Below are 17,850 nucleotides of genomic sequence, written 5' to 3'. Positions count from 1 at the left end.
GTTGGTCCTGCTGTAACTTTTTGTCATCTCACATGCCTGGAAAGAGTGAAACCTTGCTAACATAAGACCCACTTTCACTTTAAGGTGGAATCCTTTGTTTAGTTTTCGTAACTTTCCTCAGGCACAGATCATCTAGGAGTGCAGCCGTTATTTGACATTATCTACGGTAATGTGTATGCCTGTACACCTTAGATGCGGGGAGAAAGGAAGATACTGTGATTTTGGAAATGGCCTGATGGCACGGAGCATCATAGAATAGTTTTACCTTTGGAGGCAATTAATTCCTGGTAATCTTAATATTTATAGTTAAACTGCTTTGAAAACTGACTAAAAAGCTGGCAAAAATTGGAGCCAATAGGTAATACATTATTTCATAATACAGAGAAACACAAGACGTAAAGTATTATGTCCTCTGAGGAATGAACAGTGCAGAATAGACATCCAAAGAGAAAGAAAGAATATCAGAGAAGCATGGATGAAATCTGACAAGAGAGATTAAATGAATAATGAATAAAATAATTTAATAGAAAACAGGTGGGAGAAGAGGTGGGGGCTCCCTTTCCAGTGCCGAATCCAGCTAAAAATCGTCTATGTTCAATACTTTCTCATTGAAAAACACGGCAGACTTTTAGGGATGATTTTCATTTTTATCATATAAATGAACTGATTAAACCTTCCTAAGCACAGAACTTCATAGTGGAGTAGCACCACTCTAGCCAGTAAAGTCTGTCCTTCTAGGTTCCTAAGTAGGTACAGAAGGCAACTCATAAGCAATGCTAACATGGCTGGCACTGTTTCCTTGTTCTTATTTTTGTCAGAGTTTCAAAGGTTTCAAATTTATTCACAAAAACTCATATATATACATGTATGTATATTCCCCTTTCAGAGTAACATTATAAATGATTATGAAACACCAGACACAAATTGGCAGGCCCCGAGTACTCTTAAACGACACTACATCGATGTATCTATGTAACAAATTGTCTTACAAGGAGCCTATCCTGTTTATTTTGAAATTCATTATGATCACAAATAGAAAGATAATAGTGGATTTCTAGCACTAAATTACCAAGCTGCTTCTTATCCAAGCTCTGCACTTGCTTGTCAACTGGTGACTCATACAGTAAGTCCCATTTAATTAGTGGCTCTGCAGGAGAATGCTAAGAATTCATAAATTTAGAAGTTGTGTAAATGGGTGAAAATTCTTTTAATTATAGTTATAAATGCTCTGGAAATAAGGAAGCATGACAAAGAAGACAGATGAGGAAGACCACCACCTTTCACTTACGCCATTTTGAAGCATAGCACGCAACATCCTATTGGTGAAAAAGAAGTTAAACTGCTCACTTCTGGTAGGTGGTTTTGGGCAATCACAGTACATATGATAACTTTTACCTTCCGTTGCCCAAATGGTATCTAATGGTGTGAAAAAAGATTTCATACTTCCAAAAGATAGGTACCATTTCCACTTAAACTCTCTAATGTGTTCAGTTCAAATATTAAACCAAAAAACTGTAAATTCTTCTCAGTATCTAGGACTGCATATTTAACAATTATTTAGCACAGTTTCCTAAGTTTATAAATATGTCTCCTTGCTTTTACACACTTAAAAAATTTTAAGTTTGCCCTATGAAAAATAACTAAATACAGTGAATTAACATACAATGTTTTATGAGATTTCCCTAGCTAGAGAATGTCAAGGAAAACAAACCTTAATCAAGTACAGACTAGTAATTACCTGGTTTAAGAGATCTTCCACTTTCTTCTGCCATGAATCCCTGGCTGCATTTTTCTCTCGCTCTTTTAACTGCAAAAGTTGAGACATTGCTGACTTCTTATCCTCTTCATGTTGAAGCCTTAACTCCTCACGAAGTTTAGAACACTCCTGTCTAAAATAAAACAAATGCATTTACTTTGTAAAGAGAATTACTCCTCTCAGTAATTGCAGTACCATCATGCACTGCATAACCATGTTTTGGTCAACGACGGGCCACATAAATGATGGTGGTCCCATAAGTACCATATGGCCTAGGTGTGTAGTAGGCTAGACCAGTAGGTTTGTGTAAGGACACTCTATGATGTTTGCACAATGACGAAATTGCCCAACAATGCATTTTTCAGAACAAATCCCTGTCATTAGGCAGGTTTCCTAAGCATTTAATTAATCCTCCTCAAAACTCTGTGACTCAGAGTAAGAGTAGATTATTTTATAGTTAAGGATTATAAGGTAAATTGGTAACTAACCCAAGATCATTGATTTATCAACTTATCAATGGCAGAATAGGTACCAGAACAACTAAGTCTTCTAACTTCAGGTTAGTGCTTCGCCTATTTTATATTTAAGAAAATGAAATCAGAAAAAAGTAAATCTATATTCAAGCAGAATAAAAGAATTTCAGTTTCTCTGTATCTAATCACAGGAAAAATTCATTAAAAATGCTGCTACTCTGCTTTAATAATAAGACAATATAAGCCATATAACAGAAAAACATATTCTGCACATCTGTATTGGTAAGATGACATTACAGAGTAAAAAATGTACCTAAGATTTTCAGTCCATTTTATTTCTAAGTCGTGGGCCATCTTGTCCACTCTGAGCTTCTCCTCTTCCTTCATGGCAGTAAGTGTTTCTTCATACTGTTGCCTTTCTTGTTCTAGCTCACCCTGAAGAACAGAAACTTTTCAATGAAGACTAATCACCAAAAGCAGTCACTCTCGTTGTTTCAAATAAGAGTTCTTGCACCATGACTTTGAAATTCTTACAGCACCATAATTAATAGTGCTGTGAACGACCATTGCTCGAAATTTTCTGACAATAAAATGCCTGGAACATGTTTTATATTTTAAATGTCTTTGTCTAAACTATTTAAAATAATTTGTAAAATTATAAGCCTTAATAAAATATAGTTTGAAGTCAGTATAATTAGTCATCTTAACTAAACCTTCCATGTCATGGGTATCTAACAATAGATTGATTATCATCAATTATCTTGACAGGTACACACATTACATAGACAGATATGATATTCAATCTCATTCATCTTCATGTTTAAAAGTATGCTATTTATTCAGCGCTTAAGAATATAACTGTACCCCACTGACATGACTGAAATAATTATGAGAAAATTAGTCTATTTTTATTATGTAACTTCAAACTAGTGCTCCTTATGTTTATCGTTATAGTACTATGATATGATATATATGAAATCCCTGTAAATTGGCATAAATCAAGTGGCTCTCTGGAGCCTGGGGCTGGTGGTGACCTGTTTGGATAGCAATGACAACCATTGGTCCCCGCCGGCAGCGTAGATGCTCTGCGGCTACAAGAGAAGAGGAACAGCTCATGGTCCATCTTTGTGTTACCACGGTGACCCTTTCTGGATCACCCACTTGCTAGCAGCATGTGTCGTAGCAGTTGCTGAGGGGTGTTATCCAGGTTAGTGGGAAGGAAGAAGTCAATGCTGAAATTGCCATTCTACATCGTTGACCCGGCTATTAGACAGTAAGCACTGAAAACTGAATTCAACCATCTTAGCCAACTGTCCTTTTCTCTAAGTATTCAGCTCTAGGAACTATGTTCCACCCAAGGCAACGTTAAATGCAGTAGAATTACTTAAAAAGCATTTCTTTTACTGAATGTCAAGCACTTTACTAGACATTATTGGGGCAGGAAAAGAGGTAAAGAAAACACTTGCTCTTAAGGAGCTTACACAAAGTTGTGGTAAACCGTGACGTAGCACCGATACTTTCTCAATCAAAACTGTCCAGGAGAACAGAAAATGAATAGTTGATAAGGTTTTGCTTGAAATTTTTTTTTTTTTAGGAAGATCAATCCTGAGCTAACTGCTGCCAATCCTCTTCTTTTTGCTGAGGAAGACTGGCCCTGAGCTAACATCCATGCCCATGTTCCTCTACTTTATACGTGGGACGCCTACCACAGCATGGCTTGCCAAGCGGTGCCACGTCTGCACCTGGGATCTGAACCAGCAAACCCTGGGCCGTCGAAACGGAACGTGTGCACTTAACTGCTGTGCCACTGGGCCGGCCCTTGAAATATTTATTATGTTCTGCTATTTGACAGAACAATGTAAATACGAGCAAGGACCTTAAAGAAATGAAACTGAATCCACAAGCCTAATTCTCAGTGCCAGGCTGGGGGTGGGGTAGGGGGAAGCAACCCGGATAAGACACCTGATGGCAGGAGGTGGGCATGCACCAAGGAAAGGGACACACAGCCTCTAGGCACCATCTCAAAACCACTTATATTCTACCCACATTCGTTAGAAACATTTCCACTGTTTATTTTTAAATATATTTTTCCACCTTGACAATATCATTTTCCTGTTATTTTGGACAATGGAAAAAACACCTCTTAATGCAGTTTGGCCATACACTTCAGCTTCATGCCACAGTGCTAACACTGAGGTTATAGTCGATATGTTTGGCATCACATAGATTATATATATCATGTTGTGTATTATACCAGCACTGAATTCCAACCTATCCCTTGTTACATCTTAACATTGTCATATCACATAGCAACTAGAGACAGGTACAGAGAAGGAAAAGAAGACTCAAAGAAAAGGAAATAATCTGTTTATTTTGTCACAGAATTTAACAACAGAATATAATTAGTATTAAAAGTATACATATAGAGAATATAATTGTGTCTTATATAAAATAAAAGTGGAATTAAATATGGACCATACACACCAGGTACACCTCCAGTAAAGTGTCCTTAATTACATGCTTTTGAAATGTTACCAATTCTAAGCTCAAAAAATACAGACTAAAATAATATTAAATAAAAGGCAACATATACTAAGTGTTTATTTTGCTAGCACCATGCTGAAATGTTTTATCTCACTGAATTGTTACAATTGTGGTGTGAAGTGTGTCATTATCTCCCACCCCTCCTGCATTGTTCACATGAGGAAGTGGAGGCTTAGAATAAAAAGTTACACACTAGGTCGTGGATCCAGAATTCACACCAACCCATCTGACTTCACAGTCCACTTTCTAAATCACCTCTCTGAAAGAACCCCTGGTTTTATGGATTCTTTTCTCTGCTAAGGTAGTGTAAATATTTGCTCTGCTCCATGGGAGTGGAAAGAGAAACACAGAGCCTTTCTGAAATTTGTGGTCTCAGAGAACCGCTTAGTTGCCATACATGAGAGGTCCAGCTCTTCCCAGTAAAAGAATTGTGTATGCTAGTTTTTATGGGTTGAACTGTGTCCCCCAAAATATATGTGGAAGTCCTGACCCCCTAGTGCCTCAGAACGAGACCTTGCCTGGAAATAGGCTCAGAGCAGCTGTGATTATTTAAGGTGAGGTCACGTTGGAGTAGGGTGAGCCCTTAATCCAACATGACTGGTGTCCTTATAAGATGTGAGGACACAGGGAGGAGGCCATGTAAAGACAGGGGAAGACAGTGAAGTCATGCTGCCACAAGCCAAGGAATGCCTGGGGCTACCATGGGCTGGAAAAGGCAAGGAAGGCTCCTCAAAGGTTTAAGAGGCAGAATGGCCCTGACAACACCTTGATTTTAGACTTTCAGCCTTCAAAACTGTGAGGAAATAAATTCCCGGTGTTTTATGCCAGCTAGTTTGTCGTATTTTGTTACGGAAGCCCTAGGAAACTAATACACTAATTATATACAATGTGGTGTTTATAATAACCTTTAAGCAAAATGACTAACTTATATTTTTACCTTGATTATAGCAGGATTATGAAATTACCTCAGCATTCAATAGAGCATCCTTGGTGTCCTTCAGCCGGCCTTTAGTCAAGTCAAGCTCATTCTGAAGTCTTTCCTGCGAGTCCTGAAGACTAGCAATGAGTCCTTCTGCAGAGCCAAGACCCTGTTCTCTCTTCCTTACCAGATCCTGGAGGCGGCCGATCTGCAAACAAGCAGAGTACTTTAACACACCTCATTGTAACTGACCAGCACACAGTCATGTTTTTCTTCTTAAAGTCTTTTCTTTAGTTGTAATTTTACTAAACGGATCTTTTTTGATGAATCTGGAAGAAGCACTCAAATAATTACGATAGCCTTCATCTGCTGATTTTTGAAAAAAATCTCTATATTTATGATTTCTCTTTTTCATGACAACCACATAAATAAATGGATATACTTCAAGCTCCCAGTTTAACAAAGAGAATTCCTGGTTCTATCATATAATCAAATACCTATAAAAAGGAACTGATGCAAGATATAGATTGCAACAAAGATTGAGAAAAAAATATTTTTCTAAGTAAAAATATTTTTAAAAGTGCTCTTTAAAATTGAACCACTTAGGGGCCAGCCTCATGGCGCAGCGGTTAAGTGCACATGTTCCGCTTCGGCTGCTGGGGCTCGCCGGTTTGGATCCCAGGTGCAGACACGGCACCGCATGGCATGCCATGCTGTGGTAGGCGTCACACATATAAAGTAGAGGAAGATGGGCATGGATGTTAGCTCAGGGCCAGTCCTCCTTAGCAAAAAGAGGAGGATTGGCAGCAGTTAGCTCAGGGCTAATCTTCCTCAAAATAAAAAATAAATAAATAAATAAATAAATAAAATAAAATTGAACTACTTATATTTCATTTGAGCCCAGTCCTCCTGTTATTTATAAAGGTGATTAGTTTCAGTCAATATTGATAAGCTGGTAAATGTATCATAAATTAGAATAAGTTGTGATTTCTGTGTTTTTATACAAAACTTGTCTCATGAAGGGGCTGGCCCCGTGGCCGAGTGGTTAGGTTCGCGCACTCCGCTGCAGGCGGCCCAGTGTTTCATTGGTTCGAATCCTGGGCGCGGACATGGCACTGCTCATCAAACCACGCTGAGGCGGCATCCCACATGCCACAACTAGAAGGACCCACAATGAAGAATATACAACTATGTACTGGGGGGCTTTGGGGAGAAAAAGGAAAAAATTAAAAAAAAAAACAAAAAAAAACTTGTCTCATGAAATTGTTGAGTTGAATTTATACACTCTTGAAATTAGGAGGAAAGAGACAATTTGTTGATTAAGCAGATTCATACCCTCAAATTATGAGAACTAAAATCCATAAACAAAATACTTTAAAATGTCTAGGAAAATGCTATGAAGTACAAATCTTGTTTTTATGAAATGGCAAAGCCTACCAAACTCCACAAAATGAAAACTTGTAATTCAAAAATACTATCTGAATATTTCTCATTGTAAACACAGACATCACAAAGAAAACTACGCAAATTCTCCAACCCTGTCTGACTCACAATGCCGCACCCCACCCCCCCATGGCCTTCCTGTCCCCTCTCCGTGCAGGTGTATGCTGATCAATTCCGGTGATGGTAGGACTTATCTTGTTAGCATCTTTAAAGTGATGCTAAACTAACCACATAAAATGAGTGAGGAGCCCCCATTTTTTCTGTACACAGAAATACTTTCATAGCAAAGGATTTATCTGTTTCTTCAAAGTTTAGTAAAATTGATCCATTAAAATCCTCTGGGCCTAGAGCATTACTAGATACATGTTGGACTGGTTTTTTTAATATTTGCCATCTTAACCATTTTTTTTAATAAAGACTGGCACCTGAGATAACTTCTGTTGCCAATCTTTTTCTTTTCTTCTTCTTCTCCCCAAACCCCCCCAGTAAATAGTTGTATATTCTAGTTGTAGGTCCTTCTGGCTCTGCTATGCAGGATGCCACCTCAGCACGGCCTGATGAGTGGTGCTAGGTCCATGAGCAGGAACCCAACCAGCAAAACCCTGGGCTGCTGAAGCGGAGCACACGAACTCAACCACTCGGCCACAGGGCTGGCCTCTGTTGGACTGCTTAATTTCTTTCATGGTTATAATTAGTTTGGTCAGGTTGTTCAAGTACTAGGAGTCATTTTAGAAATTTAAATTTTTATACAAATATATCTTCTTTTCTAATTTTTAAAATTTACTGGCATATTTGTATATAGTATTTATTTACAATGTTTTAAAATTTTCTCTTTCACTGTATTTATGTCCCCTTTTGCTATTTTATATTGTTTACTTGCATCTTCTATATTTTTTGTGTTGATCTGGCTTGCCATAAATGTGTATTATAGGGGTGAATGAATGAATGTAAGGAAAAGCAGCTGTAACAGAGTTGAAAGAGTATTGAACTTAGCAGAAAATCTAGTTTCAGGTTCCTAGTCTGCCCCTATAAAATTGGAGTAAAAATACCTACCTCACAGAGTTATTATAATAATTAAATTCAAGGATATATGGGAAAAGATTCTTTAACTGGAAAGCAACATACAAATGCTAGGTGCCAAGCAATAAAGAAGGGACAACCAAATTTATCAACATAGAGAACTTTCTTCCACAATCCAGAAAATTTTCAGAGGAATAAGAGTTAACTGTACAAATACAATATACAAAAAAACTTAGAACAGTATTCTAGTTACTACATAAAGAATTAACAGAGAGGATCTGTTCAAGAAACTAAGAATCTAGAGACAAAATGAATATGTTTAAATAGGCAAAAACTTTAAAATTCTGCACAACTAAATATAATAAGCAAATAAGTGATGAGCACAATGATGAAAGTTTGTTTTCTAAAATATAATAAAAATGGATATGTGTGGAACACATCTGTTGTCTGCCAATATCCAAATCTCCTTTAGTCTTTTGGGGAATCTCCCCTTCTTCCCTATTGGTCCATGTGGTCTCAGTGTGGCTTCAACCCAAACTCACCTAAGTGTAAACCAATAACGTCATCTCATTCTGTTGGGCGTGGGGATTGGATCAGGGCAGGCACATGGTTTAAGCCTATCTACTCACAGTGATCTCAGGACTTTTAAAGGACTTCCTAAAAAAGTTTTTTCCAGTTGCACATGTGCTAAGTGAATGTATGACCAAAGCATGAAGTCAACACAAAGAGAACAAATCCAACTCAACAGAAAAAGAGAAACTGAATTCCAATGTCTCCTATTTCAATTCTGAATCCGGTCACGCCTGATGCGAACATTACCCTGGGACTTCTCAGTCATATGATTCAATAATTTCTTTAGGCCAGTTTGAGTTAGGATTTCTGTCATTTGCAATAGAGATCAATACTCAGATTCTTCTTGATAGCGGGCACATTCAGGAAATACAGTTAAGTAGAAACCTCCTCTCTGGAATATCCATCCACACTTGCTCTTCTCTACTCCATTATTCTCCTTGCACCATCGGAGTCATTTTTTAATAAATTACAAACATGGACGTGAGTGTAAGTCCCGCTGCCAAGAAGCACCCACGTATTTTTACTTAGAATCTTCCAAATGCTTCCCGTTTCCCTCAGGATAACGTCCAAAATCTTTCATGCGGTTTACAAGGCCTCCATGGCATAGGCCCTGTCTAACTCTCCAGCCTCAGCCTGGCAGCTCTCCTCCTTGGTCTTTACACTCATTGGGAAGCTGAGTGGCACTGTGGTTGAGAACTAAGTTCTGAAGTCACACCTCCTGGATAGGAATTCTGGCATCACCTACTTACTAAGTTAGCTGGGCAAGTTACATAAATTTTTTGTGACTTAGGAACTAATATTTACTGCATAGGGTTATTGTGAAAATTAAAGGACCGAACACTATGAAGGAGAGACGATGCCTAGGACACAGTAAGAACTAACATTTATTATTATTATAGTTGCTATCACACTCCATCTATACCAGCATCCCTCCAACTCCTGGAAACTTCTCATGCCTTAAGGCCTTTGCATAAGCTTTCCTCAGTTTATTCTTCTGGTAACTGTTTAATCATTTACCACCATTTTGCAATATGTCAGACGTGTAATTACTTGTTTCCATATCCATCTCTCCATGAAGGCAGGGACCGTGTCTTACTTATCTACCAATGTAACCACACTGCCTAACACAGTGCTTTGGTGCCAAAAACCATTCATTTATTGAATAAATGAATGAGTTAAGAACAGAAAAAGTTCATATATACTTAGTACAAATTAAGAAGAACTAAAATCTCTTTACCATCTCAAGCTGTAGGTGTTCAAGACCTCAATGCCTTCACTTTCTGGACCTCGTATTGTACCTGGGTGGTTGCTAGGCCATATGCCACGTCTAAGCAGAAAAAGGCAATTCCCCTCAGCTCTGGAAGCATCTCCAGAACATGAAAAGAGGAACAAAAAATGCTTCTGTGTGAATTAGAAAAAGACGTCCCATTCTTCTAGGCAGACAGAGTTCTGTGGACATTTAAGTTACATCTAAATTTCTTCTACTACAAATGACACTGAAATTCTGTCAGTAATCCTTAATTATTTGCTTAGGTTAAATACCCAGAAATGCATGAGTCAAAGGACATGCCCATCTTTAAGGCTTTTGTTTTTTTGTTTGTTTGTTTTTGCTGGGGAAGATTCACCCTAAGCTAACATCTGTGGCCAATCTTCCTCCTTTTTCTTTCTTGCCCTCCCCCCAAAAAGCTCCAGTACATAGTTGTGTATAGTTGCAAATTCTTCTGGCTCTTCTATGTGAGCCACCACCACAGCATAGCTACTGAAGACAAATGGCGTGGTTCTGCGCCTGGGAATCGAACGCAGGCTGCTGGAGCAGAGTGTGCCAAATTTTAACCACTAGGCTATCAGGGCTGGCTCTTTATGGCTCTTACAATTGCTGCTAAATTCCACTCTGGGAAAATTCCACCTTTTTATATTCCCATCAGCAGCTTTTGAATGCTTATTCCTTTACCCTTATCAACACTGCACGGTCTCACTTAATTTTTTATCACTGTTAATTTTATGGTCATGGAAATGGTGTCTCATTGACTTCATTTCCAGTTTTTAAGTTACAGTAATGTTAAAATTGTTTTTTCATGTTCTTCAGCCTGTTAAAAAAAAGTTAGGGTGTCTCTATTTTTCTTATTGCTTTGTAAACACTCTTAAGGTGTTAAAGACATGAATTTTTGTTACTCATACAATTTGCCAACCACTTATTCCACCCTTCCTGGTTTTTCCTCTCTCATAATTTTACTTACATTGTGTTTTGATACATAGAAGTTTTAGCTTTAACTGTACAAACATTCTGTTGTTTTTCTTTTTTTGAGGAAGATTAACCCTGAGCCAATATCTGCCAATCCTCCTCTTTTTGCTGAGGAAGACTGGCCCTGAGCTAACATCCACGCCCATCTTCCTCTACTTTATACATGGCATGCCTACCACAGCATGGCTTTTGCCAAGCAGTGCCATGTCTGCACCCAGGATCCGAACTGGCGAACCCGGGCCGCTGAGAAGTGGAATGTGTGAACTTAACTGCTGCGCCATTGGGCCTGCCCCACATTCTGTGTTTTTAATTCATGACACTGCCATCATGTTTCAAAAGGCCTTCTTTGTCCTAAGGCTTATCACTTTTTTCCTAACCCTTAGCCCCATCTGGAACTTTTTTGGTATGAGGTTGAAGAAGGAATCTAACTTCATTTTTCTCTCCTTTTCCATTTACATATAGTCTTAGAAGAGCAGTGTCATCCACTATGATTCAGATTAAACCTGCTAACTCTGGCTTCTATCCTACTTTGCTACTGAAATGGTAGAAAGGTCCTCAGAGAACTTTTGAGTGCATAACCTCGTCAGGCCTCAAATTCTCACTTCTACTCACTCTGACATCGAGGCACTTCCACCCTGCTGGATTCATGGTTTTCTGATATCCATTAATCCCTGTCCTCCTGCTTCCGCTTCCTCTTCCTCGATCTCTTTCCCCGGCTCTATGAATTCCATATTGGTGCTCTCCTTCGCTACCGGCAGTCTTCCCACGAGCTACCTTTCGGTGAGCTCTTCCACTGAAATGGCTTCAAGAAGCACTTCATCTTTAGCTCCAAGCCTCAACTCTCTACTTATTGCCAGCCTAGATGTCTTACAATGACCTCAAAGTTAGCACATCCAAGCAACTCAATGCCTTGCCATTCCAGTGTATTTTTCCTCCTGTAATTCCTATCTTCCAATGGTGGCATCAGCATCTGTCCAAATCCCTGAGTTAGAAACCTGAGTCACTTTCCACTATTCACCATACCAAGTCCTATAAATTTTATCTTTGAATAATCTTCACTGCCTGTTTTACTTTCCTAGTCAGAATGCTAATCATCTCTTGCCTGGACTAATGTAACAGTATCTTAACTCATCTATCCAACTCTGATCACCTGTCCCCTCCCCACACAATTCATCCTCCTACTGCCACCAGAATTCTTTCTCTAAGATCATCCGATAGTATGGTAGTTGCTGTTCTGTTGCTATTACTCTATCATCAGGATAAACTCTAACGTCTTTATCATGGCACTAGAGTTCCTCACAATTTAACTGCAACTTTCCTTTCTACCCTATCTTTTGAGAAGCCCCAATGGTATCCTGGGTCAAGTGCCCTAGTTCTCAACCAGGGTCGATTTTGCCCCCAGGCAGTGTCTGGAGACATTTCTGCTTGTTACAACTGGAGGAGGAGGGATGGTATAAGCTACTAGCATCCAGTGTGTAGAGGCCAGAGATACTACTACACATCTTAAACAATTATTTGGCCCAAAACTGTCAATAGTGCTGAGGTTGAGAGACTCCAGTGTAGTGACACAAAACTTTCTATGGTTCACTGAGACATTATAACTCCCACTGTCTTACATTATAACTGTATTTACATGGTTCTTCATACCTATACTGTCTTCCGTCATTCCTATATCCGGCAAATTTTTTCAAAGACAGTCTCCCACGTCACATTTTTAAATTCTCCAATATCACATTCTCCAGAGCTTTTATGAACTCTATGGTCAGAGAATCACTCCCTCCTCTGGACTCTAAAAATATATTGTATTTATCACCCAATCATAGCAGCCACTTGAAAGAGTTCCCTGACATTTGTCAAAGTGTCCCTACCACCTAGAAGGTATCATGCAGGCCACAAATGTTTCCTAAATCATAAAAATATGCAAATATTACTGATGCTACTGGACTCTAGTTCCAATTTTTCTGGGGACCAATCTAGTAAAAAGTAATGAGAACTACAAAATTGTTCCTATTCTTTGGCCCATAATTTCATGTAGGGCAAGAGCTAGACAAAAAAAAAAAAAATTTAATGAACAAAAGTATTTATAGACCTGAGACTTTATCCTCTTGCCAGTAAAAATAAGGCCCTGATGAGCAGAGTTGAGAGAAGACCTCACTAATCCCCGGGGCTCCTGAGGGTCTCGGGCCTGTGGCTGAAAGATGCCTTGGTGGTCACTGACCAGTACACATACCTGGCCTTAGGAAAACCCCATCTTGCTGCTGTGGCAATGGCCTTTGAATGACAACCCGCTCCCCTCAAACAAGAGGGGGCAACTCCTTAAAATTATCACCATTTATAATAATAAAAAATATTAAAACATTAAATCTTCAACAAAGAAAATGTTTAAGCAACTATCGTAAAGATACATGATGGAATACTATATGAATATTTTAAATGACTAATATGTAGACAAAGTTAATACATGAAAATATTTATATGGAATGAAGTTTTGTAAATCAAGTACACAAAGCTTTTGTGAATACAGATTATAACTACATTAAAATGCACATATATATATTAAATTCCATTAGAAAATCTGGAATTTTGAAAACCTTTTTCATGTTCTTAGTTTTTTTAATTGCTTAAGTTCATAAAGAGCAATACTCAGAGGTTTCAGCACCCACCAATCAGTGACTCTGAATGACATATAGATATCCCAGAATAGAGTTTAGAAACTCAATCACTGTGCACCCACTACAAGAGCCAGAGAAGTGAGTTAATTGCTTGTTGTAGCAGGCAGAATTCTAAGATAACCCCTGTTTGACTCTTGCTTTCCCTGGAACCCATGAATATGACGGGACAGCACTCCAATGATTGTGTTACATTATTTAGCAAAATGGATCTTGCAGATCCTTGAGTAGTTGACTTTAATGTAATCAAAAGGCAGACTATTCTGGGTGGGCTTGACCTAATCAGATAAGTCCTTAACAGAAGTCAGAAAAATTCAAAGCTGCAGAGGTTTACCTGTGAGCCTTGGACGAGTAAACTGCTATGTTATGAGAGGATGCAGCCACGTAGCAGAGATTGGCCGGGTGGGGCTCTAGGAGTTGAGAGAAGTTTCTGGCCAACAGTTAGCAAAAAAAATGAGGACCTTAGTCACAAGGAAATGAACTCTGACAAGAACTAGTAAGCTTGAAAGAAGATCCTGCAGCACACATAGAATTGTAGAGATGTCGTGATGTCTGGGCTGTCACCTTGATTTCAGCCTTGTGAGATCCTGAGCAGAGGACCCATACTTTGACTCCTGATCCACAAAATTGTGATATAATAAACATGGGTGTTTGTGTGTGTGTGTGAGGAAGATTGGCCCTGAGCTAAGATCTGTGCCAATCTTCCTCTATTTTATTTTATGTGGGATGCTGCCACAGCATGGCTCGACAAGCAGTGCTAGGTCCGCACCCAGGATCTGAACCAGCAAACCCTGGGCCACTGAAGCAGAACACGCAAATGTAGCCACTACACCACCAGGCCGGTGCCATTATGGGTTGTTTTAAGTCACTCAGTTTTGTGGTAATTTGTTACACAGCAATAGAAAACTAACACTCTTATTTATAGAAAGCTGATTTAGTTTTCAATGATGAGTTTTAATCATTCAACAAATATTTTGTTCACAAATATTTACTGATCTCCTACCATGTGTCAGGCAGTATATAAACTGTGATATAACATTTTATAATAAACAAATCCAAATGATTTTCATTTTAACAAAATACTAAACTATATATATACCTAAAAAGCTTATGTCCAGAAGAAAACGTACAACTTAAATGTTACAAGAACTTCTAAAAAGACCATAACAGTCAGATATATTGATCATTCAGCCTAGTATTTTATCTTTGAAGGGTAGCCCAAATAACATCTCATAGAATAACAGGGATATTCTCCACCTAAGATTTCAGACTCATGAGCTTCCCTTAATATCCTATTATGATTCTGGCATTCACGAATTTATCATCTAAATCTACAGTTGACATATTTATATTTTTAGGCTATATCACCTCTAAGGGTATCAACATCCATCAACTTAGAAAGATAGTATGTTCTTTAATTTTTTCTAAAACAATCATTTTTAGTCTTTATGAAGTACTCTCTAATTCTTTCCTCCTGTTTTTCCATAGATATATCTACTTTCCAGCCAATAAATGTAAATAAAATAAATTCTCTATTTAAAAGACACAAAGTTTACATTAGATATTTTTAAAAGCAGCTATATGTGGTTGGCAAGAGGCAGACATTAACATAAAGATGTAGGAAACGGAAAGTCAGTGGATGGAAAAAGCCCTATCAGTCATATCAAACTAAAGAAAGCTGGATGTACAATGTCAAACAACACAGACTAAGCCAAAAAGTATGACTCATTATGTAGCTAGTTTTATATCTGTAAGCACATCACAAAGCCTCCAAATAAAACTGACAGAATATAAGAAGAAATAAGCAACTCACTATCAGAGTATCAGTTTTTAGTAACTGATAGATCAAGAAGACAAAAGTCAAAGAGAATACAGAATATTTGAAGAAAACAGCTTAAAATGTTGATTTCATGGACCAGCATACAGACTACATTGCATTAAACAACTGGATGCACCCAGAACGTTACATTTCTTCCATGTGCTGGGTCACAACACCAGCCTTAACAAGTTTCAAAAACTGTTTTCATGCAAACCTCCACTTCTAACCATGATGCAGTTAAGACTGAAAAAGCACTCCATTTTCTCACAACTCTTCCAGAGAACAGAAAAGGAAATAAGTCCTGTTTCATTTCATGAGGCTAGTATAACCATGGTTCCAAAACAGTAGAGGATGGTAAGAAAAAAAAGTACAAAGCAATCTTACTCAAAGCTAGGATCAAAAATCCTAAAATTTTATTAAAAATAAAAATATCAGAAAACTGAATCTAGTATTATATAAAAAAGATATATATGTATAACCTATCATGACTAAGTAGGACTTACTCTAGAAATCCAAGGTTGATTTAGTATTAGAAAATTGATTAATATAAGGTACATCAAAAAATTAAAGAAAAAAAAGTATGATCTCAATAGGCATAGAAAAATTAACATCAATTTGTGATTTTTTTAAATTAGGAAACTAGAATTATAAGAGAATTTCCTAAACCTGATAAAGAGCACTGACAAAACGAAACTTTACAGAAGCATCATAATTAACTGAGATATGTTGACATCATCACTTTAAGAGCAGGAGACAAAACAGGCATGCTTGTTATCTCTGGTGATCCCAGCCAGAAAGCAGGATGGGGAAAAAGATGTCGCAGGCTGAAGGGCAGGCAGGTATGTACAGAGGGATGAGCCGGGCAGATTCTCAGGGAGCCATTCTAACGCGGCACCAAAACAGTGCCAGGGTGCTAAAACATAACTGAGAATGTATCCAGAAGGAAAATCAATGACATATTTATTAGAATTCTTCTCAGTGAGATTACAGCATATAGGTTGGAGAAATACTTAAACCACCTGGAACTGAAAGTAGAACCCTGGGGGACCTGGATGAGAAACACAGATGGTCACTAAACTGCTTTCTAATGAGAGTGGGACACCATAACTACAAGCACCGTGTTCTGCCAAGAGAGGTATGCAAATGTGAAGCCAGGGGTAGAAGAGAGGCTGAGCTAATACCAATAACAAACTCAATTCTCTCTCATTTCCAAATGTAGTGCTTGGTACCTTCTCTGGATAAATGTTTAATCCTGAGTGCAAATGGTGAGCCGGCCCAGGGGCACTCACGTGTTCTGGTGTGGTTTCTGTGAACCGCAGAGCTACGAGAAAGCAGGACTTAGAGACTGCTGGGGAAGGTGACGCTAGCAGGTGGGAACAGCTGACAAGATGAGAAGTGTCAAGACAAGAACCTGATTTAGGAAGATCACTCTACAAATCACATGAAGGGTGAACTGGAACGGAAAAGAGGACAGTGAGGAGGCTGTGCTAGAACAAAGCTGAACCAGGACAAAAGACGGACAGGGATGGAACAAACAATATTATGGCTTTTAAATTGTCTTTGCTTTTATTTTATTCACAACTCTTTGATTTATAACATTTTTATTATATTCTATTCTTAGTCTTTTCTTTTCCAGGCTAAACAATACTATTTTCATATGGAATTTAAAAATTATTTTAGATGTCACTATCTAGGACTTGTACAGTCTCTCTTTTTTAAATGGAGATGCAGCGGAGAGAATACTAAATCAATGTTTTGCAAAAGCACAGAGAACCTCTTTCGTTTCCTTTCCTGTATGGTGATGTTCTCCTTTGTTTTGCTTTTCCCCACAAAAGCACCATGGTCTGATGTTTTTGCTAGTAAATGTTTACCTGGTGAGATATAACAAACGTACTATGAAAAATTCAGCATCAGTGAAAGTTTTTTGATGATTTTTACTCTGAATATGTTACCTTCTCTGAGGCTCACCTACTTATACAAGGTTACCAAAAAGACAGTATCATTAAGATGTAACACAGGTGACAGGCTTAAAGAATTCTTGCCTCTTGATTGGCTGTATTCAGCTTGTCTTCCAGCTCTTCCTTCAGGTTTTCTAGCTCTTGTTGAAGCTGATTTTTATCCTCTTCCAGGCTTAGCTTCTCCTTTTTATATTGCTCCTCCAATTCCTTAGGAAAAGAAATTTTAAAAAATTAACAAAATTGCAAATATTGTATACTTTGAAGCCTCCAAGAAAAAGACTATTCTGTTTTATATTTTGACACTTTGCTCTTCAAATTAGCCTTATCCTTAATTAATAATATCATAATATCAGAGTTAAGGACAAATCTTATTAATCCTAGGGGCTGAGATTCTACCATTCTGAATCACTTATGATGTAGTGGATAAATTTCTT

General features: G+C 38.1%; 1 protein-coding gene across 5 annotated transcripts in view; it reads right to left on the bottom strand.

Annotated features, from left to right (window-relative positions):
* FAM184A (family with sequence similarity 184 member A) overlaps nucleotides 1-17,850 on the bottom strand; it is a 134,699-nt gene that overhangs the window by 46,532 nt on the left and 70,317 nt on the right. For all 5 annotated transcript variants that reach the window (XR_006890460.1, XM_046674280.1, XM_046674281.1 and 2 more), the window contains exons 6-9: nucleotides 17,501-17,623; nucleotides 5,739-5,900; nucleotides 2,543-2,664; nucleotides 1,739-1,889 (exon numbers count right to left, since the gene is read on the bottom strand). Coding sequence is in view for 4 of the 5 variants with exons in the window: in XM_046674280.1 (XP_046530236.1) it covers nucleotides 1,739-1,889; nucleotides 2,543-2,664; nucleotides 5,739-5,900; nucleotides 17,501-17,623 (558 nt within the window). In the remaining variant the exon portion in view is untranslated. The remainder of the gene's footprint in view (nucleotides 1-1,738; nucleotides 1,890-2,542; nucleotides 2,665-5,738; nucleotides 5,901-17,500; nucleotides 17,624-17,850) is intronic.

The sequence above is a fragment of the Equus quagga genome, chromosome 11, assembly GCF_021613505.1.
Source record: "Equus quagga isolate Etosha38 chromosome 11, UCLA_HA_Equagga_1.0, whole genome shotgun sequence".
NCBI classification, from domain to species: domain Eukaryota; kingdom Metazoa; phylum Chordata; class Mammalia; order Perissodactyla; family Equidae; genus Equus; species Equus quagga.
Note: the sequence above shows the minus strand (reverse complement) of the source record. Positions and strands in the feature narration are given on the sequence as shown.